Source organism: Curcuma longa, chromosome 5 (assembly GCF_044706935.1).
Source record: "Curcuma longa cultivar G26 ecotype Majalengka, Jawa Barat chromosome 5, ITB_CL_G26_1.1, whole genome shotgun sequence".
NCBI lineage: Eukaryota > Viridiplantae > Streptophyta > Magnoliopsida > Zingiberales > Zingiberaceae > Curcuma > Curcuma longa.
In genome coordinates, this window is record NC_133865.1 from 9,929,015 (window position 1) to 9,955,132 (window position 26,118).

The window sequence follows — 26,118 nt, forward strand, 5'->3', positions numbered from 1 at the left end:
GCAGACGTTTTCACATCAATAAGACCTCTTCGAAATAGTTTGAAAACTCAGGACTATTTTATAAAAAAACTACAATTAGTGGCGAATTACAAGGTTTTGTTGACTAAGACGAAAGGCTTAGAGACATTAACGTGGCCCGGAGAAGATCCATGGAACTGGAAGAAGTTTCGCGCATTGATGAAGACGACCGAGTCACGAGAGGGATCCATGAAAGAAGAAGCGCTTCTTCAGTTATGTGGTTCCCCGTCCCGTCGGCCATCGATCGCTGCTGCTGCTGCTGCTGCATGGATTCTGGAAAGGAAGCGTGTCCTCGCCGTCCGCCATTAACGCAGGGGAAGTGCTTGCTGTCAGAATCGTATTAATGGCGTGAATGCTGCTGATCTCTAGTTGGGTAGGGGCAGCGTGGGGTGGAGAAGTTGAGACGATGAGCCATTCCATTCTCGACGGCAGTTTTGCATTTTGAGAGAAGTACGTACGTACGCGATCAAGGAACCGCTGAAGTAGTTGCGATTCTATTCTACTCTAATATATTTTTATTTATAAAAATATTTTTATATTATTATAACAACTACTGAGATGTTAATTTAATCATAACTACAACTTTAACCATACTAATAATATTACAATGTAATCCAACTGTTCATATATATTATATTATGGACGTCCCCGGGGTCATGGTGCCATGGTAGGACATTCAGATTGTCACTCAGACATCCGCGGTTCGATCCTCAGCTATGACGTATTTGTAGGAATTTTTCTCCGAATGATGATCACAATCAAAGGATGCTGGACACCCCTACGGATTGAGTCAATGCGACTAACTGGGATTATCATTTTTTTTATATTATGGACACTTTGAGTATAAAAAATAGTTTTAGCGATAATGAATTTTAATAACGAAAATAATTCATTAATAAAATTAATAATAAAAAATTATTTCATCATCATGAAATTTACAATAAAAATAATTTAGTCATAAAATTAATAATAAATATATTTTATAGTTAAATTTATCTTTGAAACTATTTTGTTGTAAAATGATGAATTTAAAATTCATCGACGAATTGGATTCATTGTCAAATTTACGATGAATGCATGTTTCATCGTAAATTGAGGACCAATTAATTTTCATCACAAATTGACGATGAAAATTAATTTTCGTCACAAATTTAATTATGAGTAAATTTTATGATGAATTATATTTTTATCATAAAATTACAATAAATTTTACGATGAAGCAAAAATTTGTTGCAAAATTTATGATGAATTTATATTATTTCATCGTAAAATTTGACGATGATCTATTAACTACAAAAAATATTTTGTCATAGAATTTGTCAGAAAAAAATTTACGATGAATTATTTTTTAACATTCATCATAAATGATCTTTTTTATCGATGTTCATGATCAACATTCATCAATATTATATTATAATAGTTATGAATCATAACGGTTAAGAACATATCCATATAATAATTGTCGTGGATTCTAATCCAACCCTACTTAGGATGCTCAATTATACTTCTTTAAAGTACAATCAGCTTTATAAATTTTGTACTCAACCTATTAAAGTTCATTCCTTCCACGCTTCAAAGTTCAGCTCATCTTTAATTTCCACAATTAATTTCAGCTCATCTTTAATTTCTTGAATGTTAGAGTATAAATAATTTATTTTTAATTAATATTATATTTATATCATGTTACAGAATTATAATTATTATACCGTTATAATAATTATTTTTAATAAATATTTTATTATAATAATCATTATTATAATATAAAATAATTTATTTTTAATCTTCTGCAACTTTTTCTTCTGAAAAAAAAATAATTTATTTTTAATCAATATTATATCATATCAATTACCGTATGGTAGTTATTACACAACTGTCATAATTTATTGGTATTTAAAATTTAAATTTGTAGGTGAAGTATTTAAGTCTCCACCTAATAATTAATTTTGGAGGGTGATTAATTATTGCAGTTGTGTGTTTAGGAGGCCAGGTGGCAGGTGCGTGCAGGCGTCGTCTTCATGTTGCCTGCCTGATCAAAACATGCACTCACAGACTTTAGTGCAACTGCATCGTGTAGCACTTTTTCCAGGCAAAGAACGTACCAGTTTCGCTTTTCTTTCTTTGGAAAGAAATAAAGTTCCCAGAAGAGATCATTAAAGCGATCGGCAGCTCTGCTAGCTTCTAAGGCTGCAAATGTATTGAAAATTAGTGAACAATTTTAATTTAATGTTATATTTTATGTCCATTTAATAATAAAAAGGATAAATTTAAACAGTGTGAGATTACTTCGTGTTCATAAATAATTTACAAATATACTTATGTAAAATTTAATTATAAATTTATTTCTTAATTTTTTGTTATTTAAATATATAAAAAGGTAAATATATATATATAGTAATTTATAAATGTTTATAATATTAAATTATTTATAATATATATATATATAATTGATATAATACGTCTGTTTGTGTGCTTAGCATGCGCGACAAATGCGTCTGGACGCTCAGATCATTTTTGAGCTCTCGGCTATAGGATTTCTTTAGGATTTAGTAGTTTTATTATAGTATTAAATATTAAAAAAATTCAAAATGAAAAAAATTTAGATACTCACGAAATGTGCAAGTTATTATCCTGTACTTCTTCCTTGCATACTTCGTAAGTTTTTTTTAAAATTTTTTTTATGTTTAATATTATAACTCAATTTCTAAATCTTAAAAGTATATATATATATAGCCACCGGACCGGCGGCGATGGATTCGCAACTCACCGGCGCCGGGAATCCGGCCGGAATCCGGCCGATTTTCGGTCGGAATCGACCAACAGTTACTGTTGGCCGATTCCGGCCGAATCACGGCCGGAGACCGGCCGCGGTCGACGCGCCCGGCGCCGGCGCGTCGACCGCTGCCGGTCTCCGGCCGTGATTCGATCGGAATCCGGCCGATTTCGGTCGGAATCGAAAAAACGCGTCTGTTGGCCGATTCCTGCCAAAATCGGCCGGATTCCGGCCGAATCGCGGCCGGAGACCGGCCGCGGTCGACGCGCCGGCGCCGGGCGCGTCGACCGCGGCTCCGACTGCGATTCGGCCGGAATTCGGCTGATTTTCGGCCGACAGTGGCCGGTGGGCTGTGTCCTGTTTCCGGCCGGATTCCGGCCATCCGGCCGAAATCCGATGCCGGAATGTGCGCCGGCGAGTGGCGCATCCAACGGTCCGGGTCCGGTGGCCGGCGGTGATCGGACGGCGGCGCGACGGCGGCGGAAGTGGACGGGGGTCGGCGGTCGCGCAGGGATCGCGTGAGTCGCGCGGGATATCATTTCTCTATATATATATATATATATACGAAATTGATGATTCGCCGTATGCCGCCGCGATTTCATCTAATCATAATATAATTAATTAATTAAAAATAATATTGTTCATAGTTAGGGCTCTGTCGCGCACGCTACACATACAAACAGACACACTATATATAACATATCATATATATATATATATATATATTCTGAAACCCTACGCGTCTTATCCTACATGAGTCATCAGCAATAGAAGATTTCGGAAGCTCAAAATAGTAATAGTGTCATTTTTTATTTTTTTAATTAAATTATTTATTTATTTTTTTGAGCTTACAGTTAAACCATTTAAGATTTTTCTCTTTAGAATTTATAGGTTGAGTTATAGTATTAAACATAAAAAAATTTTAAAACGAAAAAATTTTAATTATTTTCTAGATGTGTCAGATCAAAAGTGCGGGATAACAATCTGATACACCCTATGAACAATTAATTTTTTTTCATTTTAAAAATTTTTTATGCTTAATACTATAACCCAACTCGTAAATCATAAAAAAAATCTTAAATGATTTAATTATAAATTAAAAAATATATAAAAAATAAAAAATAACACTATTATTATTTTGGACCTATGAAATCTTCTATTGTGCATTGGGCACACAAGATCGCGCTGCACACGTGGCAACGTGTATATATTTTATATATAATAATAACAATAATAATAATAATAATAATAATAATAATAATAATAATAATAATAATGTTGAAGTAGTTTTGTATAAAGTAGCACTACTTTTGAGTTGTTTCAATAAAATACCACAAACTTTAGAGCAGCTTTCTACACAGCAACTATCAATCAAAATTAGATCAAAACAACACTAAAAATAAATTGTCTTAGAAACATTTTGAATGGGTCAAAATAGTTCTAGAGTAGAGTTGTTTTGTTCCAAGCAGTTCAGTTCTGAGATTAAGTTGCTTTAGTTCAAACAACTCTAAGATAAGACTGCTTTAGTCGCAATTATTCTAAGATTTAATTGTTATGATCGAAACAGCTCTAAGTAGAATACCAATTTTAATCAAAACAATACTAACATGATACACAGATAGAAAATTATAAGTGGAATGCTCGATGTAATTAATACTTTTTTAAAAAAAAATGGAGTGTTTTTTTAATTATAATGAATGTCCTTTTGATTTACTTTCAATTATATTTGTGGGAAAATCTCAAATAAAAAATGGACATGAAAAATAAAAGATGAAATTAGTATAAAGACTTCATCCACAAAAATTGGATATGAAAAACGAAGGATAAGGTTGCAACGAAGGCTCTTCCATTTTGAAAAGAACAAGAATTACAGAGCCCTTTGAACAAAATATATATATAATCAATATATCTCTATAATAGTATAATATTATTTATTTTAAAACTAAATCTTCATGATTTTATTTTTTAGACTTAATTAATTTAAAAAGTATCATTTCAATAAAGATATCTTTTATTTTATAAATTCAGGATCTTTTTCATATATTTTCAACGTGAGACTTTTATCCCAACAATTATTACTACACTTCTCTAAAAGTAATCAACAACTAATAATCCTTATTTGTTGGAGCAATGATTTTGTTTAATAGTATAAATCAGTCGACTAATATTACACCATAAACTATTAAATTTGTTACAACAAGTGTCATAGAGCTTGGACTATGAGTTAGTCCGATCTCAGTTTAACTAGTCGACAAGCCAACAAACCTTCGAATTAGGAGCTCAAGCTAAACTTGGGTTAGTACTTCTTGTCGCAAAATCAGGAGATCGAGCTCCCCTCCCGAGCAATGTCGGTAATCCGAACCCCTAAATCATAAACTGAACCGGTCCTCCATTCGGCCGGCAAGACCTTCCGAGACCAGACCCATTTTCCGTCGTAGCCACCGGTAACCACCAACCTAATCTGCAGCGGCCCGGCCGGCACTTGCTCTGTGCTCCAAGTCGGTCCGTTGTCCCGGTTCATGAATTGCCAATTCGATGACTTAACCTGTCGAAAGCATCTAATCTTAGAGATAGACGATCTTCCTAATTCGATCAATTGAATTTTTTTTATTTTGTTTTTTTTTGTTACCTGTGCTAAATCCACTGCCACAATATCAGTTTGACCTTCTTGATACAGAAACTTGATGGCCAGGTACTCAGGCCTCCTGCTCTTCTCTTCCACTCTGATGGACAAGTTCCTGCCACTGTACTCGCATGGAATTCTGCTCATGATCACGAGGAATCAATCTCAATCAATCAATGAATCACGAGAAAGGTTTCAGTTCGCCGGCGCTGGGATCGCAGCGATTACCTCTTGTGTTCCACATCCACAGCGGCAAGTTTCTTCAGCTCTTTGGCCATTCCACGCCGCGCCATGGCCGAATAAGCAGGTCCGCTGAGAACCCACTCTGCACCTCTCCGGCGACTGAGATCGGTGAGGATCACTTTCGCACCTTCATCGCTGCAAATCTTCGCGTTCTTGCATCTCACCTGTCGAAGTAGAACGATTTCAGATATCATCATCAACACAGATGGAAATTAAAAAGCTAACCTGGAAACATGCTCCACAGGCGACGCCACCTCTGTAAAGAGCAGGGCTTGCGGCGGCGAGGTAGCCTCCATTGAAGCTCAAGGCCATGGATCCGTATCCACAAGCTCCAGCTACAGGGACAAGGAAACTAACTTCAACGCTGTTCCTTCGGGAGTTAAAGAAACAGAGGCTGAAGCAACAAACCAGAGAAATCGGAGAGGGAAGATGAGTACGTTGCTCCAGCATGACGCAGGCGACCGTCACGAGCCATAGCCGAGGAGGAAGAAAGGAAGAGAAGAAGAAAGAAGAAGAAGATGGAATCACAAGCCATGTCTCTGTTTCTTCGATTGAAATTTTTTGTATTTTGTAGTTTGAGGGATGATTCATGGAGTCAAGAGATAAATATGATTGACTGCATGCGTCAATGACATGTCGATCTGATGGCAACTCGTCCGAGCTTTCCCATTCTCGATTCTAGTTTACAGAAAATCAAGACCATCGAGCGTTGACCACCATGGATTTGCAGTCGGCAAAGCGAGGACGTAGACCAATGAGCTGCATTTTCAGAGATTCATCAGGAACTAGAAACGTACACGGTTGTTCTCATTTATGGGCCTCACTGCATCGATCTTATCTTAGAAAAGGAGAGATTAGTGGACTTTAGCATTAAAATTAAATGGCATTAATTTGGAGTGAAAGAAGAATGATGCTGATCTCTTTCAGATGACCATTCGCATCAATGGAGGCAAGCAAGGCATTCTCCACATCTCCAAATCACAGTCGCCGGTGGAGCAAGGAGAGGACGCAGTCCATGAAAACTCCACTGCACGCCAACCTGATCGGGCCATCGCCGGGCAGTCCGAACTCTTCTTCAGACAACTCGAGCAGCTCCTGGACTAGTTTGTTCTTCAAGAATGCCAGAGGCAGCATGAACCTCGTGTCGTCCACAGTGTACACCACAAAAAGACCCTTCTTGGCCTTCTCGACAAGTCTCTTGGGACTCAACATGGCTAGCTTTGGGGATGTGCTTGCAATCAACAATGGCTTCCACTACTTATAAGGAAAGGAGCTAAAATCTCATTCAGAATCAGAAAATCATGTGGTTTGGTCCAGAATCACTCAAGCATGCATGGGACAATTGTCGTCGTTGAAGATTGTCAAACCAATTTCTGTCATGTAATCATTCCTCGAGACAAGAAGCTAGATATCCATGGCATGCATTAACTTTAGGAATCTATTTGAGGTCCCCGGGGCAATGGTACAACGGTAGGACATCCGGATTGTAACTCAGGGACCCGCGGTTCGATTCCTAGCTACGGCGTATTTGCAGGAATTTTCCTCCAAATGAGGAACGCAATCAAAGGATGCTGGGCATCTGGATTGGCCACCGTATGCGCTTCCCGATTTACCCTGGTGGTCGGTGGGAAACTTCCGTGGGACCGGGCCGATCACCCCAGAGATGTGGCTACTGGGATTATCATTTCTAGGAATCTATTTGAGACTTGCTGAAATGGAGCCAACATGTCTTTGTATAGCTACTACACTGCTGCTAAGCACTAAGCATCCTCCGGCCAACTCGATAATAAACTTTCAGCTGCAAGCTGATCACATGGCAGGCTCCCTTTCTCTGGCCTGAGTTGCTTAATTGCCTCTGAATTTGTCCATCTCATTCTCAGGCACATCGATCGATCCCGAGTTTAACCATGTTGAGTCCTAAGAGATTCGTTGAGAAGGCGAAGAAGGGAGTTTGCAGTGGAAATGGAATGGTTGCCATTGCCAAGGAAGGCCATTTTGTGGTCTGCAGTGTGGATGGCACCAGGTTCATGGTGCCATTAGCATTCCTCAAAAGCAAAGCTGTGTTTTCGAACAGCTCCTCGAGGTTTCGGCTGAGGAATTTGGATCACCCAGCGAGGGACCAATCACCTTGGCATGTAGTCGACTTTTCGTGCAGTACATCCTCTCGATGCTCAGAGGAAACATGTCGAGAGATGTGGTGGAGAAGATGCTGCTTGCCTCCATCGATGCAAACCGGTGTTGGACTCCTTGTTAGCTCGTCGATGTGGCGATTCTATTTATAGTTCAGAAATAAATTGACGTGTCAGGTCAAAAATTAATGGTCAATAAAGAATGAATTTTACCCTAAATCTTATCTTTATGATCACTCAGCCACTTGGTCTCTTGGCCACTCGGTGAACTTCTCAGTCTCTCGGCCACTCAATCGCTTAGTCATTCGGTCTCTTGGCCAACCTCTCGACCTCTCGATTATTCAATCGCTCGATCATTCAATCTCTTAGCCCCTCGACCACTCAGTTGCTCAATCACTCGATCTCTCGGCCACTCGACCTCTCAGCCACTCAGTCATTCGGTCTATCGACCTCTTGGTCACTCAGTCGCTTAGTCGCTCAATCGCTCGACCTCTCGACCTCTTGGCCACTCAATTGTTCAATCATTCGATCTCTAGGCCTCTTCAGACGATTCTCCTTTGGGTCGACGTGGAGATGCTTTTCAGATGAATATATAAATCCTCAAACAGATATGGATAAGTCTCTCTGGAACTCTAGGAATTCTTTTTCTTTCTCTAGGAACCTCACTCTCTTCAATGAATTCTAACTTGAGCATCGGAGTAGTTCGTCGGGACTTTCCAGTGCCAATCTAATCTCCTTGCTCAATAGTTCTAATAAAGAATTTTTTAAAGAAGATATAGAAAATCATCAACCATAACAATTCTTCTCTTGATTTAATTAAATAATATTAACTAAATAAAGATAATCCCTTAATATCAATTAAGTAAATATGTAAATAGTTTCAAAATTCTAACGATCTAAGGTAAAAAATAAAAATACTTTAATAAAAAAAGATTAAAATTTTTAAAATCTTTGAAAAGATTTTAGATGATATTTTTTAATTTAAAATTGGATCGTTATGAATTACACCCTATAATAAATATAGATCTTTAAATGAATTTTGATTTGATAGATTATAGATACTACGATTCAATCTAAATAAAAATGTACAATATCTCAAAAATACCCCTGCATCAATAATTTAAGTTAGTTATGACGAAGCAGAGTTGAACAAGAGAGCAAGGGTTCAAATCTTGACGAAACCAAGATAATATCCTTTTCCATCGTGGTCAACTACAGCTTCTCGATTTATCTTCTCGCAGATAGCCATTGAGCGGACTATGTGGAACCGTTAGGATGACAAATTTTACCTTTTACAGAAGAACAACCAACATTGTTAATAAGGGAATTCAATTCCATTCACCTAAACAGCCAAGGATCAAATGGTCAATATTATATATAAATAGTAATACCACTCTCAATTGTATAATTATAAGTTTATTAATTGTCTTCTAAAAGGAGTAGAAGCCAATTAGCATGACTTTAACTAATAACTATGGTTAAATGGTGATTAGCTAATGATCAGCGAAACCATATGCAAAATAATGATAAGGGTAAGCTTGAACAAACTAAAACATACTTCAACATATTTAGCTTTGGAGAAAAAAAAAAGATACGGTAATGTAATCTCTATGTCAATGCTACTAAATGATATTGTTGATCTTCTCCGACATGATTCAACAAAGAAGCTGAACATCGGTGGGCATCAATGGAAGCAAGCAAGGCCTTCTCCACATCTCCGGGCACATTATGCCTATGGAGGAAGGAGAGGATGAACTCAATGAAAACTCCAGTACATGCCAATCTGATCGGGCCATCGCCGGGAAGTCCAAACTCTTCTTCGGACAACTCGAGCAGTTCTTGGACTATCTTGCTCTTCAACAATGTCAGAGGCAGCATGAACCTCATGTCATCCACACTTGTACACCACAAAATGACCCTTTTCAGCGACCACTGCAGTGCCATGGTAGGAACTGGAGCTGCTGCTGCTGCTGCTGTTGCCTCTCATCATGGCCATGGGGAGCCTCTTCTTGGCCTTCTCGACAAGTCTCTTGGGACTCAACATGCCTAATTGGTTGATAATTGCCTTCTTTACAAAACTCACTAAACGTTGCTGAAGCTCTGAATGCGTTTGGAATCATTTTAAGGGAGATGGAGAAGCTAATGATAGAGAGATGCCACTTTCAACAGGGAGCAAAGCCATGTTCTTGCAGGTGGGCGATTCAAGTGATCTCGAGGCATGTAGGCTCCATTGCATTCAAAGGAAGAAGGGGAAGATATTAATGATAGACGTACATATGCCACTTTCAAGAGGGAGCAATGTCATGTTCTTGCAGGTGGGTGATTCAAGTGATCTGAAAGTCTAGTGGCGTGGAAGAAGAGAGAACAACCTTTAGTAGGAAGCAAAACCATGTTCCTTAATGCAGGTGGGTGGCTCCTTGTTTCTTTGCAGGTGATCTGTAGGCATGAATTGTGGTTCTCTCATCAGATATCGATACATATATGATTGTTTCGGTCGGATGCCATGGACGGTCAAGTCATCAGTTAATGATCGGCCACATCACACACTCTCATTCCCGTTGGCGAAGGGACCTGAAGAAAAATTAAACGAACGGATTAACAGAGTGCCGGAACTCTCGACAGATCACTCCGACGCTTAAATCAGTGGGAGAAAGAGGAAGAAGAAGTGTATGAGGTTGCTGAAAATTGAGAGAGAGAGTCTTCATACCTGTGGGAGGGATTATATACTCACAAGAAAGAATATCTACGTCGGCATGCGGCAAACCCCTGTCGTGACTGAGGGGGCAAGTTCTGATAATCACTATCAAGTGACCCTGACATGTGGCATCCGGGGATCAAATCTGTCAACCTCGTAACCGTTCTATGGTTTAGCAGCGCTGATTATTCTTACCTTTTGGCCGTTGGCAGAGACACAAGGAGATCCAGGGGATCAGGTCTGATAACCTCGTAATCGCACTGATCCTCTGGCAGAGTTCGCACGCTTGAGAGCTTTTGACATCTTCTGGAATTGGAATGGTCAAGAGGGAGAGAGACCGAGTCGAGGTTGGAATGGCCGAGACGAGGACCGAGTGACCGAGATGGTCGAGGTCGGAATGGCCGAGATGAAGACCAAGTGACTAAAATGGTCGAGGTCGGAATGACCAAAACGAAGACCGAGTGACCGGGATAGTCGAGGTCGGGATGGCCGAGCCAATCCACTTAAGATTACTATTGACTCTCTAATTTGCCATATCGACCTACTTCTCGACCTTTACTGTACTACTCAGGATCCGCCCCATCAATTATAGATATGCAAAGGCTTTTAAATGTAAAACATGGCATGTTACAATACAAACAACAATGACATATGGCCATTGGCCCCATAAATTTCTTGTCTTGAAAGATACATCTATGGCTCGAGTTGCCTCTTCTACAATATAAGTAGATCATTCATTTGCTCATTCCAACTGCACATCCCAAATTTCTTTCCCTTTCTTCGATTCTAGTTTGAATCTTAACCATGTTGAGTCCCAAGAGACTAGTTGAGAAGGCGAAGAAGGGACTTCCCTCGATGAGAGCCAATAGCCGGTTCAGATCCTCAGATGGAAATGGAGTTGCTGCTGCTGCAAAGGAAGGCCACTTTGTGGTCTACACTGTGGAAGGCACAAGGTTCGTGGTGCCATTAGTCTTCCTCAGAAGCTGTGTTCTTGAAGAACTCCTCAAGGTTTCGGCTGAGGAGTTTGGATTACCAGGTGAGGGGCCAATCACCTTGGCATGCAGTGGCTTGTTCATGGAGTACATCCTCTCAATGCTTAAAAGAAGCATGCCAAGAGATGTGGAGAAGGAGCTGGTTGCCTCCATCAATGCAAACTTGAGTTGCAATTCCTCATTAGCTGATCCTCCATCTCACCGACAACGACGAATAGTAGTATGATAGTGATGAATGTTCTGCAACTAGGAGCGTGTATTATTTTGTATAGAGATTTAGATACAATGACATGAGTTCACTGAATGAAGCATTGAGTTACTTGTGCCACAATTCTAATTTTTGAGTATCATTCTACAGCAATTAGGCAACAGTTTTAATACCAGAGCCATCAAAGTCCTAAGTAACTGATATGCAGAAATTTTTGAAAACAAATTTATCATAGATTCATGATATGACTTGCTTGCCTTATGTTCTTATCTGGCACAGCAAAACCTTTTGATAGATTGATCCATATAAATGTTCTCCTCTACAGTTTGCACATTCATTTTGTTGGATCTCAAGCTTGTAGAAGGAAGTCAATGGCAACAAAGCTCTGAGAGAGGCAATTCAAGCAACCATGTGATGATAATTCTATCATCTTCATCTTGATGAAATTGTGGATTTTGAATTTCATGATAATTGATTGATTCTTCTCTCATCAAGGCCATGGGGAGCCTCTTGGCCTTCTTGAGAACTCAACATGGCTAGTTGGTTGAATAAGAAGGAAGTTTTCTTCTCTACAAAGCTCGCGAAATGTTGCTAAAGCTCTGGATGTGCTCGGAATCATCGAATCACAACTTGCAAGGAAGATGAGGAAGCTAATGACACAGAGATGTCACTTTCTGTAGGGAGCAAGGCCATGTTCTTGCAGGTGGGTGATTCAAGAGATCTAAAGGCATGTAGGCTCCCTGGTAGTTGCATCACTCTTTGGTGTATGCCGGCCCACAATGTGCTTTAGAGCTTCAAGTCCGATCGTAAATGAGAACTAAATGGTCAAGAAATCATCTGTTGGAGAGGAAGAGGAAGGTGATTTTTCTAATAATTAAGGAAACCATATTCAGAGAACTTAGGTGCTGAAAATGGTTGAAAGATTCATGTATTTTGTCAATCTCCAGACACATTAGGCCATCACCGGGTAATCGAAACTCTTCTTCAAACAACTTGAGGAGCTCTTGGACTACTTTGTTCTTCAAGAATGCCAAAAGCACAATGAACCTTGTCAGCAACCACTGCAGTAACATCATAGGAATTGGAACTTCCTGTTGGTTCTCATCAAGGCCATGGGAATTCCTTTCTTAGCCTTCTCGATGAGTCTCTTGGGACTCAACATGGCTAATTGGTCGAATACGGCAGTTGCCTTTACTGCAAAACTTACTGAATATTGCTGAAGCTGTAAATCTGCTTGGAATCATCAAAGGTTCCACTACTTCAATAGGAAGCAAAGCCATGTTCTGGCAGATGGGCAATTCAAGTGAAATGAAGGCATGTAGGCTCCATGGCAATTGCATAGCTCTTTCGCAGCATACGCAATGTTGTAGAGCTTCAATAGCTATCATAAACAGGAAATAGATGAGCTGGAACAATGAATTTATTTATCCAGTACCAAGGACAAAAGAAAGAACAAGAAGTACAGTTGTAGCACTCTCAAGAACTTAATCATGGCTCATCATCAGCCATCATAAGTGATAGCTCAACTAATAAATAAATGAAACAAATCTTCTCAAAGAAAATGGTTGGAACCACTGAAGTAGGAAGCAAAAGCCACTTCATGAGTGATCTGAAGACATGTAGGCTCCATTGCATTCACAAATCACAAGAACATATGGCCTTTGGCCTATATATTTCTGGTCTTCATGTCAAAATTCAATAAACTTATCGCGATTAGATTCCAGATTGAAATCATGTGCTTTGGTCCAGAATCACTCAAGCATGGTAGCTCAAATATCATTATCCTTCACTTGCAATTGTCATACTACCCAAACAACAAGGGACAATAGTCACTGAGGATATCTTGTCCCACCAATATATAACAAAGTAGCTGTCAGATTTGATTGTTATAGCAAGCTCACATGGCATGCTCCCTTTCGACGAAAAGTTTTGGAAGACATATCTCTGGCCCGAGTCGTCTCTCCTTCAATATAAGTAGAGCACTTCATTTCATTTGTCCAACTCAGGCACATCCCAAGTTTCAAGAATTCTCCCTTTCTTCAATTCATAGATTAAGCCTCAACCATGTTGAGCCCCAAGAGACTAGTTGAGAAGGCAAAGAAGGGACTTCCCATCTTGAGAGTTAATAGCCAGTCGAGATCCTGCAACAAAACTGGAATGGTTGCCAAAGAAGGTCATTTTGTGGTCTACACTGTGGATGGCACAAGGTTCATGGTGCCATTAGCATTCCTGAAAAGCTGTGTTTTTGAAGAACTCCTCAAGGTTTCGGCAGAGGAATTTGGATTGCCCAGTGAGGAGCCAATCACCTTGGCATGTAGTGGATTTTTCATGGAGTACATCCTCTCAATGCTCAAAGGAAGCATGTCAAGAGATATGGAGAAAGCTTTGCTTGCCTCCATTGATGCAAACCGATGTTGGGATTCCTCTTTAGTTGGCCCTCCATCTCACCGACTGCGAATAGTAGTATGATATTGAATATATTTCATAGCAAGGAGTGTGTATTGTTGCTGTGTACAAAGATTTAGATACTACGAGTAGCAGCTGTTAACATACATGAGCTCATTGAATAACACATTGTGATCTGTTTCTGATAAGACCATATCATTCTTGAAAACATCTTGTTAACAAAGAATATCATGACATATACATGAATAAACAATCAACTTAGATCACTAAACAGGCAATCAATCATCAATTTTAATTATTTATTTTATAGAAGTAATTAATTCAAAGGAGATGGATATTGGAACCTGAATTGCAGGCTAATATATAGAATGTAGTGGCTTCTCTAGCTACCTCTTTGTAATTCCCTTCAAACTTCATTAAGAACTTCTCTTTTCTAAGTTTGTCATCTGAAATAAAGATCTAAATGAAAGTGTGCAATTGTTGAAAAATGCTCGATGGCTATCATAACACAACTTCCTTTCTTTGTCTCTTAAAAGAAAATAGAAGCATGAACAGGTTAAAAACATGAGTTCTCTGTGAGCCATGCCTTGCTGCTACTGATTCTTCAGTACCATTATCAAAGCAGCGAGAAAATGAGGGTGAATTATGAACATCAGAAACTATTACAGTAAGTTTCATGAAATCTTTCCTTTGGAGAAAGAGGGAAAAAAATCCATGAGAAATTTGGAATTTTCTTCTCATCTGATAATCTGTCAGTACTGGTGGAGATTAGTGGAGCTGTTGGTTCATTGTTTTCAAAGTCCTTTCCTTTCTTTTGGTTGTTGCTACACTTGAAAACAAAGTGCTACTTGATTTGCAGATACATAAAACAACTTGAGGAAATTAAAATCTTTCAATATTATCACACCTTATTGCCAATTAACTTAAATTCTCAACCTTTCCTTTCACTTCGCGTGAGCTGTCTCATCTTTTATTAGTCTTCAGTTAATCTTCAACATTGTCTTTCTTTCTGATAAGAACTGCTGACCCTGAATGGAACAGAATTGGGGCCATCCTTCAAAAAGTATATTTTTTTGATAGATAATTTTTGTGACTGACCATATCTTCATCCACTTCGATCACTTGCTCTAGCTTTTTCTTCGTTTTATTCCCAAAAATTTCTCAAAAAATGACGCAAGAGCATGAGAACTTGGAACTGAACATGTGATTCTCTGACTTCTTCTTCCTCTTCTTCTTTTTCGGAGGAAGGAGAGAGTTTTGGATTCAGATGCATGGCTTCGGACGCCGTCTTCTCCATCGAAGTCGTCGAATCGTCTCTAGATCTATGGAACTCCAGGGATTCTGGCATCTGGAGCCTTCTCTACCTGGTAATTCTGCCAACACTCGCTGAACACTTGCTGTCCTTGTTTCAGTCATCGCTTTCAGTCTTGCAGCAGCTCGACATAATCTCTAGCCTATTCAATGGATGACTGGTTTCTTATCCCGATTCGATGCCCGATTACTCGAAATCTTGCTCAGATCTTGTCCCTCTATCAGATGAATGCACTCAGTTTGCCTTTCATGGAAACTCTCGATCTTTATGATGCCGGTGGCAACGCCAAGGCCTTGTCCATTGATGAAGTCGAGAAGCTGCCGAAGTCCAAAATCACTGCAAGAGACGAGCTTGATGCATCAGGGGAGAAGACAAGCTGCTCAGTGTGCCCGCAGGTACACTCTTCTTCTTCTTCTGCTTCTTTGAATTGAACCATTGTGAATTGGAATCATTGGCAGCTAACTTATTAGTTTGTTTAGGAGCTTGAAGTGGGATAAATGGTGAGGAGGCTGCCTATTTGTTGCCATGTGTTTCATCTGTCATGCATTGATAGTTGGCTCACAGGCATGGATCTTGTCCCTTAGAGCATCTGCATTGGTGGGTTCATGGAGTGTTATAACGTTCGATGAACGTTAAAACCAATGTAGCGCAAGAATTATTTGGGTGGGGCCCACACAAAGTCATGAACGCGTTCAATTCAATGAACGCGTTCAATGGCGTTTTTTTTATTTTTTTAATGCCTATGGCCCACCACAAGCTCAGTACGCGTTCATTTGTCTTTTTTTATTATTTTTTTAATGCCTATGGCCCACCACAAGCAGTAGAGAGAGGAATTAACGGGTCCCACAAATAATGAAGGTGGTTGTTAAAACGAATGTGAGAGAATGGATGTGTTAATATGATGTATATGTGGCATGTGGATCCCACATTTTTTGATGAGATGGTGGATGTTATAACACCCACCAATGTGGATGCTCTTATGCAGAAGGGATGTCTAATTTGAAAACCTTGTCTAAGGTCATACAACGACATCGAACGTCCCACACGGTCGATCTTATAATCATCTACAGAAAAATAAATGATGTATGCATAGGCCTATAAGAGGGAGGACTTACTTTCAGAGTGATGAGACCCTAGTAAAAGATTAGAGAAATGTTATAGTTTTTGTTTTCTAGGTTTTGGTAGTTTTAAATTCTTGTTCAATTCTTTGTATCTAACCGCAAATGAATTGGTTCGATCAACTGAAATTTGCAACAAAAGAGCGATATCAATGCCCCCAAGCACGGAGCGGCGGTAAAAGATAAGCATGATTCTCATATAATAAGAGTTCGAATTTCACGTTGGATATTTTTGAATATCAATGAAATTCAAACTATTGGTGACATTGAAATGTCATGCTAGAAGTATAATACTTAACTGTGACGATCGCATCTAATTAGTTAGACTGACTAAAGATATTGTGGTCCAACCCAAATGAGTCCATTTTTATGAGTGATTTTTTAAATAAAAATATAAATAATTTAATCTAAATAAATGAATGAAATTAGATAAATACTTTTATTATTGTTGGAATTTCTCCCAAATTAAAGAGGTCGATCTAACCAAATTTTAATTCAGTTTCTGCATACAGTAACATAGATCGAGTCCTTTTTCCTTTTGAATCAGGTTGAATTAAATTTATTAGTTATTAATTAATTAAATTTAATTTTAATTAAAGTATATTAGAATTAACAATTACATTCCTTTTTTAGTAAAAAAATAGAATTTGTCACTTCAACAGTTCGATCAACTCCACAATCATCAAAATTAATAGTTACATAAACTTTCATTTAATGTTCATGTCCTAGGATCAACCTTCATAATAGTCATTATGTCGTATTTGGGGTATTTGCAGAAAATTTCCTCCAAATAGAGAACGCAATCAAAGGATGCTGGGCATCTGGATTGGTCGCCGTATGCGCTTCCCGATTTACCCTGATGGTCGGTGGAATCCACAAGCCGGTCACCCCCAGGGATTGAGTCCATGAGACTGACTGGGATTTATCATTATGTCGTATTCAACTTATTCATTTAAAAAAATTAATTTCTAACAAATAGTTGAAGTTTTTCACTCAAACAAGTACTAGATTTTATTTTATTTTATTTTATAATCTAAATATTCAAAATTTACTCAATTAATCTTAAAGATGAGATGAGGACTTTTCTCATGTTTCACTCACCTACATAAGTAAATTTCAAATATAATTTATACACACTTAAAAAATTAATCTTTAAAATATTTATTTTATTTAAATTTTAAATTTTAAATTTTAAATTTTAATCTTTTTATTATTATTTTTGAGTGTTTTACTACTTACATCAAACATGTGGAGGTGTTTTTTTTTTGTGACATTAACTAGACGGTCTTTTCTAATTTATTTATTAGATAAATATGACGAATAGTTTATTATGCCTGCATTCATTATTGTCTCCAAAACAACTAAAATTTTTTTTCTTCTATTTCTAAATATTAAAATTTTCATCATAAACACTATTTGTCCACAGAATATTCAAACTATTTATAAAATACACAATTCTTCCTTACTATTCTACATGTCACCTTTAAATAGATATGAATCATAAAAAAATCATCAGGCGACATCTGAATTATAAAAAACAAAAAAGAAATTGATAAAAGAAGAAGATGATTCATCAAGTGACTCAGCATTTGTTGAGTGCCTTTATTAAGCTCCTCATTAAACCTGAAAGAAAGCCAAGAAACATCATCTTAATTATAGTTGTTAAGCAAAGGTGTCGGTCGATATGCACCTTCACTTTATTAAAAAAATAAAAAATAAATAGATCTTGCACGACTTATCCCGCCCGATCCGTGCGCGACACCTCCGATCCACCGCCACTGCCGCCGCCTTCGCTGCGCCGTCCAACCACCGCCGACGGCCGCCTCGGGCGCGATCGGCGCGCCACTCGCTGGCGCTCCGTCCGACGACGGATTCCGATCGGATAGTGATCGGAATCTGATGAATTTGATCGGAAATGCGAAAATTTGGGACCCTCGACACTATTCGGCCAAATCACGGTCGAAATTCCAACGTACTGCCAATCGCGTTTCGACCAAATCTGACGTGTAAATTGCAACCGCATTTTCACTATCGGAAATTCCGACGATTCCAACAAATCATTGCACCCGAGGTGGCGGACGCGGTGGCCAGACAGTGACAGCAATGATGGATCAAAGGTGTCGCGCACGGATCATGCGGGATAAATCGCGCAGGATATCAAATTTCTTCTTATTCATATATTTTACCTCAAAATAATATAGCAGCCAGTACAGAGGGCCCACAGGAGGTAGTTCGGAATTAAGGCAGTTGGTTGACATGGATTCGATTTGAATAAATTTTATTATATTTTATCATTACTAATAAAATTATTTATTTATTTATTATAAACAAGAAAGAAGAAGAAGCGGAGTGAAAAAGTTGGTCAGGATTGTTCGACGGAAACCTAATCCGGTGGCGGTTTCTGAGCTGAAACAAGAGGACTGAGCAATTAGTTCCAACCTACCTCGGTTGGTGCGATTCCATGGCATGGCATCTCCCTGTTTCGATTTGTGAAGTGCTCACGCAAGCGAAGGCCCACGGTGACATGCTTCGATGCGATTTTTAATCTTATTTAGGGATTTGCTCGATCGGTAGTTGAATTGAGCTGAACTTGCAGAGGCGGTTGCGAGGATCCGGCGATGGGGAGGTCGCCGTGCTGCGAGAAGGAGCACATCAACAAGGGCGCTTGGACCAAGGAGGAAGACGAGCGGCTCGCTGAGTACGTTCGCGGCCACGGCGAAGGCTGCTGGAGGTCGCTGCCCAAGGCGGCCGGGCTTCTCCGGTGCGGCAAGAGCTGCCGCCTCCGCTGGATCAACTACCTCCGCCCCGGCCTCAAGCGCGGCAACTTCACCGCGGCAGAGGAAGAGCTCATCGTCAAGCTCCACGGCCACCTCGGCAACAAGTAAGCCTTCGTCTTCACGCCGCCGTCTAGATCTGACCGTCTGAGATTACCAGTCAACTGAATCGCGTCAGGTGGTCTCTTATCGCGAGAAGATTGCCCGGGAGAACGGACAACGAGATCAAGAACTACTGGAACACGCACATGAGGAGAAAGTTACTAGACCGGGGAATCGATCCGGCGACCCACCGGCCGATCCATTCTCCGGCATTGGACTTCACCATAAGTTTCTCCAAGAGCGAAAGCGAACAGAAAGGGAAGAATGAGTTCAGGTGCCCTGACCTGAACCTCGACCTGTGCTTAAGCTCTCCGTCGACGACGGCGACGACGACCGTGCGAGATGAAGGCTCTTGCAGATGGGCGACACACTTGGCGAAGAATGAGTGCAAGACGGATGCATTTGCAGAGCTCGAATCTGGATTCTTAAAGTGGAAAAGTCTCGAGATGAAATGAACTGCTCTGTTCTTGATCTACTTTCTTCTTCGTCTGTTTTCCATCATCACTTGGAAGAAGAAGAAGTGTGGCTTTCTTGATCTACTTTCAGTATGCCTTCACTGAATGAAGAAACACAAGGGATTTCTGTCTGTGTGCCAATGATCTTCTCCCAACTATTGAACAAAAGCCGTAATCTTCCTCAGAACATACTCCTTCTTCCTGCCATCTTTCGAGGAGCGACTGGGCCTGCGATCGGTCTGAACGGCGCGAAACGGACGGAATCCGAAGTTCCTCTGAGGAAGGACTGGGATTAGGCTTCTTGAATCGGGAAGGAAGCTGAGCCGGAGGAACCCTAGGCGAAGCGGCGAGGTATAGAATCGCTTAGATCGGTAAGCGATTCGGCGAGAGGAGGAAGGGGAGGATTGGGAGGAAGAGGAAGCCATGGCGATCGAGATGGAGCATGAGGAAGCCATGGAGAAGAAAGAAGCGATCACAAATTTGAGGAAAATGGCGTGGGGGAAGGGAGGCGGCGGGGCATAGACGCCCCTGGTAGTTACTCGTCGATAGACACGTGGCTGGATGCAGAAGACTGCATAGAAAAATAGGGGTGTTTTTAGCAATTTTTTAGAAATGAATTTAGAATTTAACAATTTTTTAAAATACCTTTTTTAAAAATTATTAATATTAAAACATTTCAATTTATTTTTTTTTATAATCTCGATTTCACCCTGCTAATCGTGAAAATAGACGACATGTAAATTTATTAAAAATATTTATAAAATTATGATCTAAATTAGTTATTAACAAATATTTATAAACTCGATCCCTCTCCCTGGTGGATATTAGAAATTATAATTAGTGGTCGCGTTTGGTGGCCACCATGATCGATCATAGTTAAGGTAATTATATTGTAATCATGATTTCACAATTAGAAACAATGATTATTCTAATCAAGAAGCTTAGATGAATTTTGACAGACGATTTAATATTATAAAATTTTAAAATTCTTTAAATATAATATATCTTAAATGAAATTTAAACTTTCATTGTTTAAGAAATCTGTTTTATTTTTTATTATCGTATTATAATCTCAGAGACATATACATATGTTTTTAATAAAAGAAATGATAGATTGCATGAAAATGCAGTATAAAATTTCAGCATGAGACACTATAAGTATGAAATGCAGCATGAAATTCCACCTCCATGTAATGTGTGTTTTATACTGAAATTTCATACTGTATTTTCATGCCGTCTATCATTTCTCTTTTGATAAATATAGCAGTTGGATGTGTTTTTCAATACGATTAAAAGTTGTGTGTGCCTTTTAATAAATTATTATAATTTTTTAAAAATCTATTAAAATATCAAAAGGAATCTAATATAATGTGAAGTTGAAAAATGATTACTTAGGTGATAATAGAGCTATAAGTTGTAATTATCTTGACCTATAAATTGAACTTTTTACCTTGATATATATAAAAAACTCATATAATTAATTTCCTATTAATTTTGTAGAACGATAAAAAATGGATTTATAAGTTAAGACGACTAAGTTACTAATTTTGTATTTAAGTATTCTAAATGAGCGTTTAAGCTTGCTACTTAATTCTCTTCTTTATTCACACAACTCATATTAACTGTAATTTCTATGTGTTGGCGGAGCTTTGCGCCGGCGCCGGCGCCGTGCCTCATCTCCGCCGTCATGCCCTCCACCCTACTCCATTCCTCTCCGCGACACCTTGCGGGACCCTCCGACAAAATCCACCGTCCCACTCACCTCCACCGACCAGTCTTTGGCGCTGTCTCATCCCCCACCCAGCCGCCCGTCCTCTCCTCGTCCTCCTCTCCGCCCCCACTCACCAGATCCATCAGCCATGGCCGCTTTTGGATTCTTCCTAGCGTTCCATCCAACAGTCGCAGCCCCGCCCACGCACAGCTCACTCGCGTGGCTTCTTGCTGCCTTCTCTTCCCATCCGATCCAAGTGACAGGGACGGCACTCGTACTCTCAGCAAGCAACAGATGCAGGAGAACTATTTCATCCTGATCTCCATATTTTGACTTATTTTCAAGGGCAATTCCCTTGTCGAAATTTTGAAAGCTCAAATGGGATAAAATGCTAATGATGAAACTACGTGGGGTGGAACGAAATGCTCTCTGGACATAAGTAATCATCTCGCCGGTGGCAGCGCAGTCATCACCACCGGCCACTGCGAGTGGCGGAAGGATCACGTGCAGCGCTTCGTAGGAACGCCTTGTTGCTTCCCACTCACGTAATTTGTCGCTCGTCGTCTCTTCTTCTTCTTCTTCTTCCGGCTGCATGCATTAATAGCTCTGCGAAAGCCGACGCACGCTACCTCGATCTCGTCGTGGCCCCAAATCTCTGTAATTAAACCACGCGCAATTAACGTCAGCAGAGTAGGAGAGGAAGGAGAGGAAGGAGAGGAAGGAGAGAGAGAGAGGTCCACACTCCACACCCGTGGTTGGTGGATTTATTGCTTCGGTTCAGTTCATACCAAATCCAACTGGCTCCTCTGCTGCCACTCTCTTGTTTCTGCGCACGCTCTCCGCCTCCTGCTCTTGTTTCGGTGAGCTCTTGCATGAGGATTGACGAGCGGAATGGAAGAAAGTTTGGATGTGAGTGTGAGTCCCCGCCTTGTCCTCTGGTTTCTGTGATTTTGTCGAGCTCGATCTGATCTTCTTGTTTTGTTTTGTTTTTTTGAAGGAATTGAGTGGTGGAGGCGAGAAGGAGCAGCAGAGAAAACAGAGTGAAACGGCGGCGGCGGCTGCGGCGGCGGCGCTGAGTTGCCCGCGGTGCGAGTCTACCGACACCAAGTTCTGTTACTACAACAACTACAGCAAGCTGCAGCCGCGGCACTACTGTCGGGCCTGCCGCCGGCACTGGACCGACGGCGGCGCGCTCCGCGACGTGCCCGTCGGCGGCGGCCGCAAGAGCAAGCGCATCAAGGGAAACCGAGGGAGCAAGGGCGCCGACGTCGCGCTGCCGGAGCAGGAGGAAAACTACAGTAGCAGCAGCGCCTTGGCTTCCACGAACGCGGCGCCGGAGAAAGGACTCGGTCCCTTGTTCTCTCCGGAGTCGGACATTCTGGGGGGCGTTCCCTTCTCGCCCTTGTTCTACTTTCCCGCCGACGATGACGGGCTCTTCGCGATGGAAAGCGCGACGAGGCATCTGCCGACGGCGAGCAACTTGAGCCACTGGGACGACATCATCGACCTCGTCAACCTCGAACTCAAGCCGCCGGCCTCCGAGCTTACCGATCACACTTTGACTTATCGATGATCACAGAATCACCGTACTGTTGCCGGAATTTTTGTAACAGAGGTCGGAAAATTTCCATGATCCATCGAAGTTACTGAGCCTGATCGACATCAGCGAAGTCTATCATTCTCATTTTCATTCACATCTCTCAATTTTCATGTTTTTTTTTTGTGTGTTAAATCGGATGGTTTTTGTGTTAAATCTGATGCAATCTATATAGAGAAATATTATGCCGCGTCATTTATTCTGCATGACCTGTGCGCGACACCTCTGATCCACCGTCGTTGTTGTCGCTTTCGTGTCGTCCGACCACCATCGGTCGTCGCCTTAGGCGCGATCGACGCGTTGCTCATCGGCGCTCCATCTAGTAGCAGATTCCGACCGGATAGTGGTCGGAATTCGATGAATTTGCTTGGAAACGCGGCCGGTAGTGTTGGACGTCGGATTTCGGCTATATATATATATATATATATATATATATTTCAACGTAATATGATTCTATATATAATTATGTGTTAGAATCAGCAGAGAGCTTAACTTGTGCGTCCAAATCAACCAACTTGGTCAAGGTTGAGGAGTGGGTGAAGAAAGATGCAGAGGCGTAGTAGGCCTGCAAACTTCGAGAGAAGGAACGAATTCCTTCCATCAAATATTATTCTTTAAAAACTACGGTAGACTCCTTAATAGATTTGCCCCCTTAACCATCTAAAATCCTCTTGCCATACCTAAATCAACAAAAATAACCTAAAAAATAAAAGTCTTTTTTTACTACTTTCTCTACACACACGCGTTGACAGTTACTGTGGCAATAAGATACATGTGCCTAATGATTTAATTCATTGTTGCTACTTTAATTTTTTTTATATTAGATGTTCTAATCCCTCATTATCCCTCTTTAATTTATTTTTCATTGTTTGACTTTTTAAAATTTTAACCATTATAAGTCTCCAAATAAACATGAATAATACTTTCTTTTGTCAAAAAGAAATTATTTTGAATTTATAATTGAGAATTTACTACATGTCGATCAAGAAGATATTTTTTAATAAAAATAATGAATTTTACTCATATGATAACCGATAAGTCATGTTTCAAGAACTCGACTCTCACATATCAATAGGCGGCTGGCGAACAATTCTCTTGTTGTAAATTCTCCCATGGACCATTAATGAGTTAATGCGATCACCACCATTGGTTGTAAATATACAAAGTCTCCTCCCATTTCGCCTCAGGCTATGGCATCATATTAATCATAAAATTAATCACGCGATCAATTCATCAGCTTCATTTTTGAGTAAAGAAAAGCATTAACAATCCGTAGCGGTTGCAGAGTAATTATAATGGTTGTTTTGACATTTTTAAAGATGATACGACGTTTTTTTCTAAATATTTGTTCATTAATTTTTTGTTTTGTTTTTGTTTTTCAAAAGTACTAGTTTTTTAAAATTTTATACTTTCTTTAATATCCAATTGCATTGGATCTGCCCAATGATGCTTACTTATTTTATTCTTTTTAAAATATTGTTTAAATTATTTAATTTAACAGGAAAGGGCAATTTGATAAATATATTAAATTTTTAGAGGATAAGGGGTCGCAGAAAAAAATCAAATCGGACTATTATTGCCCGATCGGATTTGACTACCGCGAGCCGAGGAGGAAGCCGATGGAGGAGAAGGCAGGCGGCTCCCTGCCCTTCGTCGGCCGCGCGTTCCTCAGCATCCGCGGCGTCCGAGTGGTGTCGATGGAGCAGCGCCAAGAGCAGGACCTCGACCACTTCCACTCCCACGTCGCCGATCGACTCCTCGACCTCTTGCCCGCCGCCGATTCCTCCCACAATCTCCTCACCCTACCCTTCCTCCACAAGCTCCTCGATGCCTTCTTGTCCTGCGACCACGAGTTCCGCTCCCTCCTCCGCGACCGCGACCTTGCCGGCCTCCTTTCCCGACCGCCCGCCGACCGCGCCGTCGCAGATCTACTCGGCCGCGCCGTCAAGTGGCTCGACATCTGCAACGCCGCTTCCCTCGCGCTCGACTCGGTCCGCCACTCCCTCAGGCTCGCCGACACCGCCGCCTCGGCGATCCTCTCCTGCGATGGTCCCCTTGGCCGCTCCCGTAGGGCCCTCACCAAGCTCCTCGCCTCTTTCCCCGATTCCTCCTCCCGGAGATCCGAGAGGTCTGGGTCCTCAGGTCGATCGAGCGGCATCGGCAATTTGCGGTCGCATGGATCTAGAACCTACTCTTCCGGAGGGAGCATACCGCCGGTGCCGGCCAATCTGGGCGTCGCTCGCGGCGGCGAGACCGGCGGCGCAGGGATCGCCCTGGCGGGGTACGCGATGAGCTCCATTCTGACCTTCACTATGTGGGTCCTGGCGGCAGCCTTTATATGCCAGGATCTGGCAGCCGTGGTGCCATCAAGCCCCGTGTCGCCGCAGCAGCACCTGCCTTGGGCGGGGACGATGGTGCTGCTGCAGGACCGCATGGCAGCCGAGTGGCGGAGGAGAAAGGGGGAGGCCGTGCAGCTGGCGGAGATGGAGGCGTTGGAGCGGTGGGGGAAGGTTCTAATGGTGGCGGTAGTAAGGGAGGGCGGAAGGGCGCAGGCGGAGGACGCGGCGGCGGAGCTGGCGGAGGCGTGCCGTAGGTTGGAGGAAGGGTTAGGGCCACTGGAGAGGCAGGTAAGAGAGGTGTTCCACCGGGTGGTGTGCAGCCGGGCGGAGGTGCTCCGCTTCGCGGAGCAGAGCACACAAGCTGCGGCGGCGGCGGCGGCGCCGAATCCCCCTCAAACTGGAGTTCGACCGTAGTACCGGTTTGTTCCCTCGTTAGTGTAAAGATTTGGAGTTCGCTGATGTTGCTCCCGATCGAGAACGATGGGTTGATTATTATTTTGTGTCAATGAGGTTTCCTGGTTGTTTCTTTCTTTTGGATTGGGGTTCATCCCTCGCTCATTTCTCTCATCTAAAAAATAATCAAATCAAGTAAATATATTAAAAATTGGCAAATTGTAGAAATACAT

The 26,118-nt window shown here is 41.0% G+C and overlaps 5 protein-coding genes and 2 pseudogenes across 7 annotated transcripts; 5 read left to right on the forward strand and 2 right to left on the reverse strand.

Moving 5' to 3' along the window:
- Positions 1-4,928: 4,928 nt before the first annotated feature.
- LOC141829129 (expansin-like A2) lies at positions 4,929-6,212 on the reverse strand. Its single transcript, XM_074716541.1, has 5 exons — positions 6,063-6,212; positions 5,880-5,989; positions 5,640-5,818; positions 5,418-5,550; positions 4,929-5,333 (listed from the first exon to the last, which is right to left on the reverse strand). Exons 1-5 carry the CDS (start codon positions 6,187-6,189, stop codon positions 5,106-5,108), a joined length of 777 nt encoding a protein of 258 aa, XP_074572642.1. The 5' UTR covers positions 6,190-6,212; the 3' UTR covers positions 4,929-5,105.
- A 1,349-nt stretch (positions 6,213-7,561) lies between these two features.
- LOC141829840 (auxin-responsive protein SAUR61-like) lies at positions 7,562-7,908 on the forward strand. The gene is made up of 2 exons (XM_074717335.1): positions 7,562-7,684; positions 7,729-7,908. The coding sequence occupies exons 1-2, from the start codon at positions 7,562-7,564 to the stop codon at positions 7,906-7,908; spliced, it is 303 nt and encodes a 100-aa protein (XP_074573436.1).
- Positions 7,909-9,383: 1,475 nt separating this feature from the next.
- On the reverse strand, positions 9,384-9,889 carry LOC141829131 (auxin-responsive protein SAUR67-like; annotated as a pseudogene).
- Positions 9,890-11,282: 1,393 nt separating this feature from the next.
- LOC141829841 (NEP1-interacting protein 1-like) lies at positions 11,283-16,394 on the forward strand (annotated as a pseudogene).
- A 2,557-nt stretch (positions 16,395-18,951) lies between these two features.
- Positions 18,952-19,854, forward strand: LOC141828951 (myb-related protein Zm38-like). Of its 2 annotated transcripts, none has more exons than XM_074716342.1 (2): positions 18,952-19,395; positions 19,467-19,854. In XM_074716342.1, the coding sequence occupies exons 1-2, from the start codon at positions 19,133-19,135 to the stop codon at positions 19,843-19,845; spliced, it is 642 nt and encodes a 213-aa protein (XP_074572443.1). In that variant the 5' UTR covers positions 18,952-19,132; the 3' UTR covers positions 19,846-19,854. The 2 variants fall into 2 exon arrangements, with proteins under 2 accessions (XP_074572443.1, XP_074572444.1); XM_074716343.1 differs by having other exon boundaries at positions 19,488-19,854.
- A 2,190-nt stretch (positions 19,855-22,044) lies between these two features.
- On the forward strand, positions 22,045-23,309 carry LOC141828952 (dof zinc finger protein DOF4.5-like). 2 transcript variants are annotated; one of them, XM_074716344.1, is made up of 2 exons: positions 22,045-22,471; positions 22,554-23,309. In XM_074716344.1, the coding sequence occupies exons 1-2, from the start codon at positions 22,448-22,450 to the stop codon at positions 23,127-23,129; spliced, it is 600 nt and encodes a 199-aa protein (XP_074572445.1). In that variant the 5' UTR covers positions 22,045-22,447; the 3' UTR covers positions 23,130-23,309. The 2 variants fall into 2 exon arrangements, with proteins under 2 accessions (XP_074572445.1, XP_074572446.1); XM_074716345.1 differs by having other exon boundaries at positions 22,045-22,465.
- Positions 23,310-24,713: 1,404 nt separating this feature from the next.
- LOC141828950 (protein ROH1A-like) lies at positions 24,714-26,010 on the forward strand. Its single transcript, XM_074716341.1, has one exon. The coding sequence runs from the start codon at positions 24,773-24,775 to the stop codon at positions 25,904-25,906; it is 1,134 nt and encodes a 377-aa protein (XP_074572442.1). The 5' UTR covers positions 24,714-24,772; the 3' UTR covers positions 25,907-26,010.
- The last annotated feature ends 108 nt before the right edge of the window (positions 26,011-26,118 follow it).

Coding starts and splice junctions, on each gene's coding strand:
- LOC141828951 (XM_074716342.1), top strand. CDS start 19,133: ATGGGGAGGTCGCCGTGCTGCGAGAAGGAGCACATCAACAAGGGCGCT. Junction 19,396..19,466: donor CACGGCCACCTCGGCAACAA/GTAAGCCTTCGT, acceptor GAATCGCGTCAG/GTGGTCTCTTATCGCGAGAA.
- LOC141829129 (XM_074716541.1), bottom strand. CDS start 6,189: ATGGCTTGTGATTCCATCTTCTTCTTCTTTCTTCTTCTCTTCCTTTCT. Junction 5,551..5,639: donor GTGGATGTGGAACACAAGAG/GTAATCGCTGCG, acceptor GATCATGAGCAG/AATTCCATGCGAGTACAGTG. Junction 5,334..5,417: donor TGGCAGTGGATTTAGCACAG/GTAACAAAAAAA, acceptor TGCTTTCGACAG/GTTAAGTCATCGAATTGGCA.
- LOC141829840 (XM_074717335.1), top strand. CDS start 7,562: ATGTTGAGTCCTAAGAGATTCGTTGAGAAGGCGAAGAAGGGAGTTTGC. Junction 7,685..7,728: donor TGGATGGCACCAGGTTCATG/GTGCCATTAGCA, acceptor GTTTTCGAACAG/CTCCTCGAGGTTTCGGCTGA.
- LOC141828950 (XM_074716341.1), top strand. CDS start 24,773: ATGGAGGAGAAGGCAGGCGGCTCCCTGCCCTTCGTCGGCCGCGCGTTC.
- LOC141828952 (XM_074716344.1), top strand. CDS start 22,448: ATGGAAGAAAGTTTGGATGTGAGT. Junction 22,472..22,553: donor AAGAAAGTTTGGATGTGAGT/GTGAGTCCCCGC, acceptor GTTTTTTTGAAG/GAATTGAGTGGTGGAGGCGA.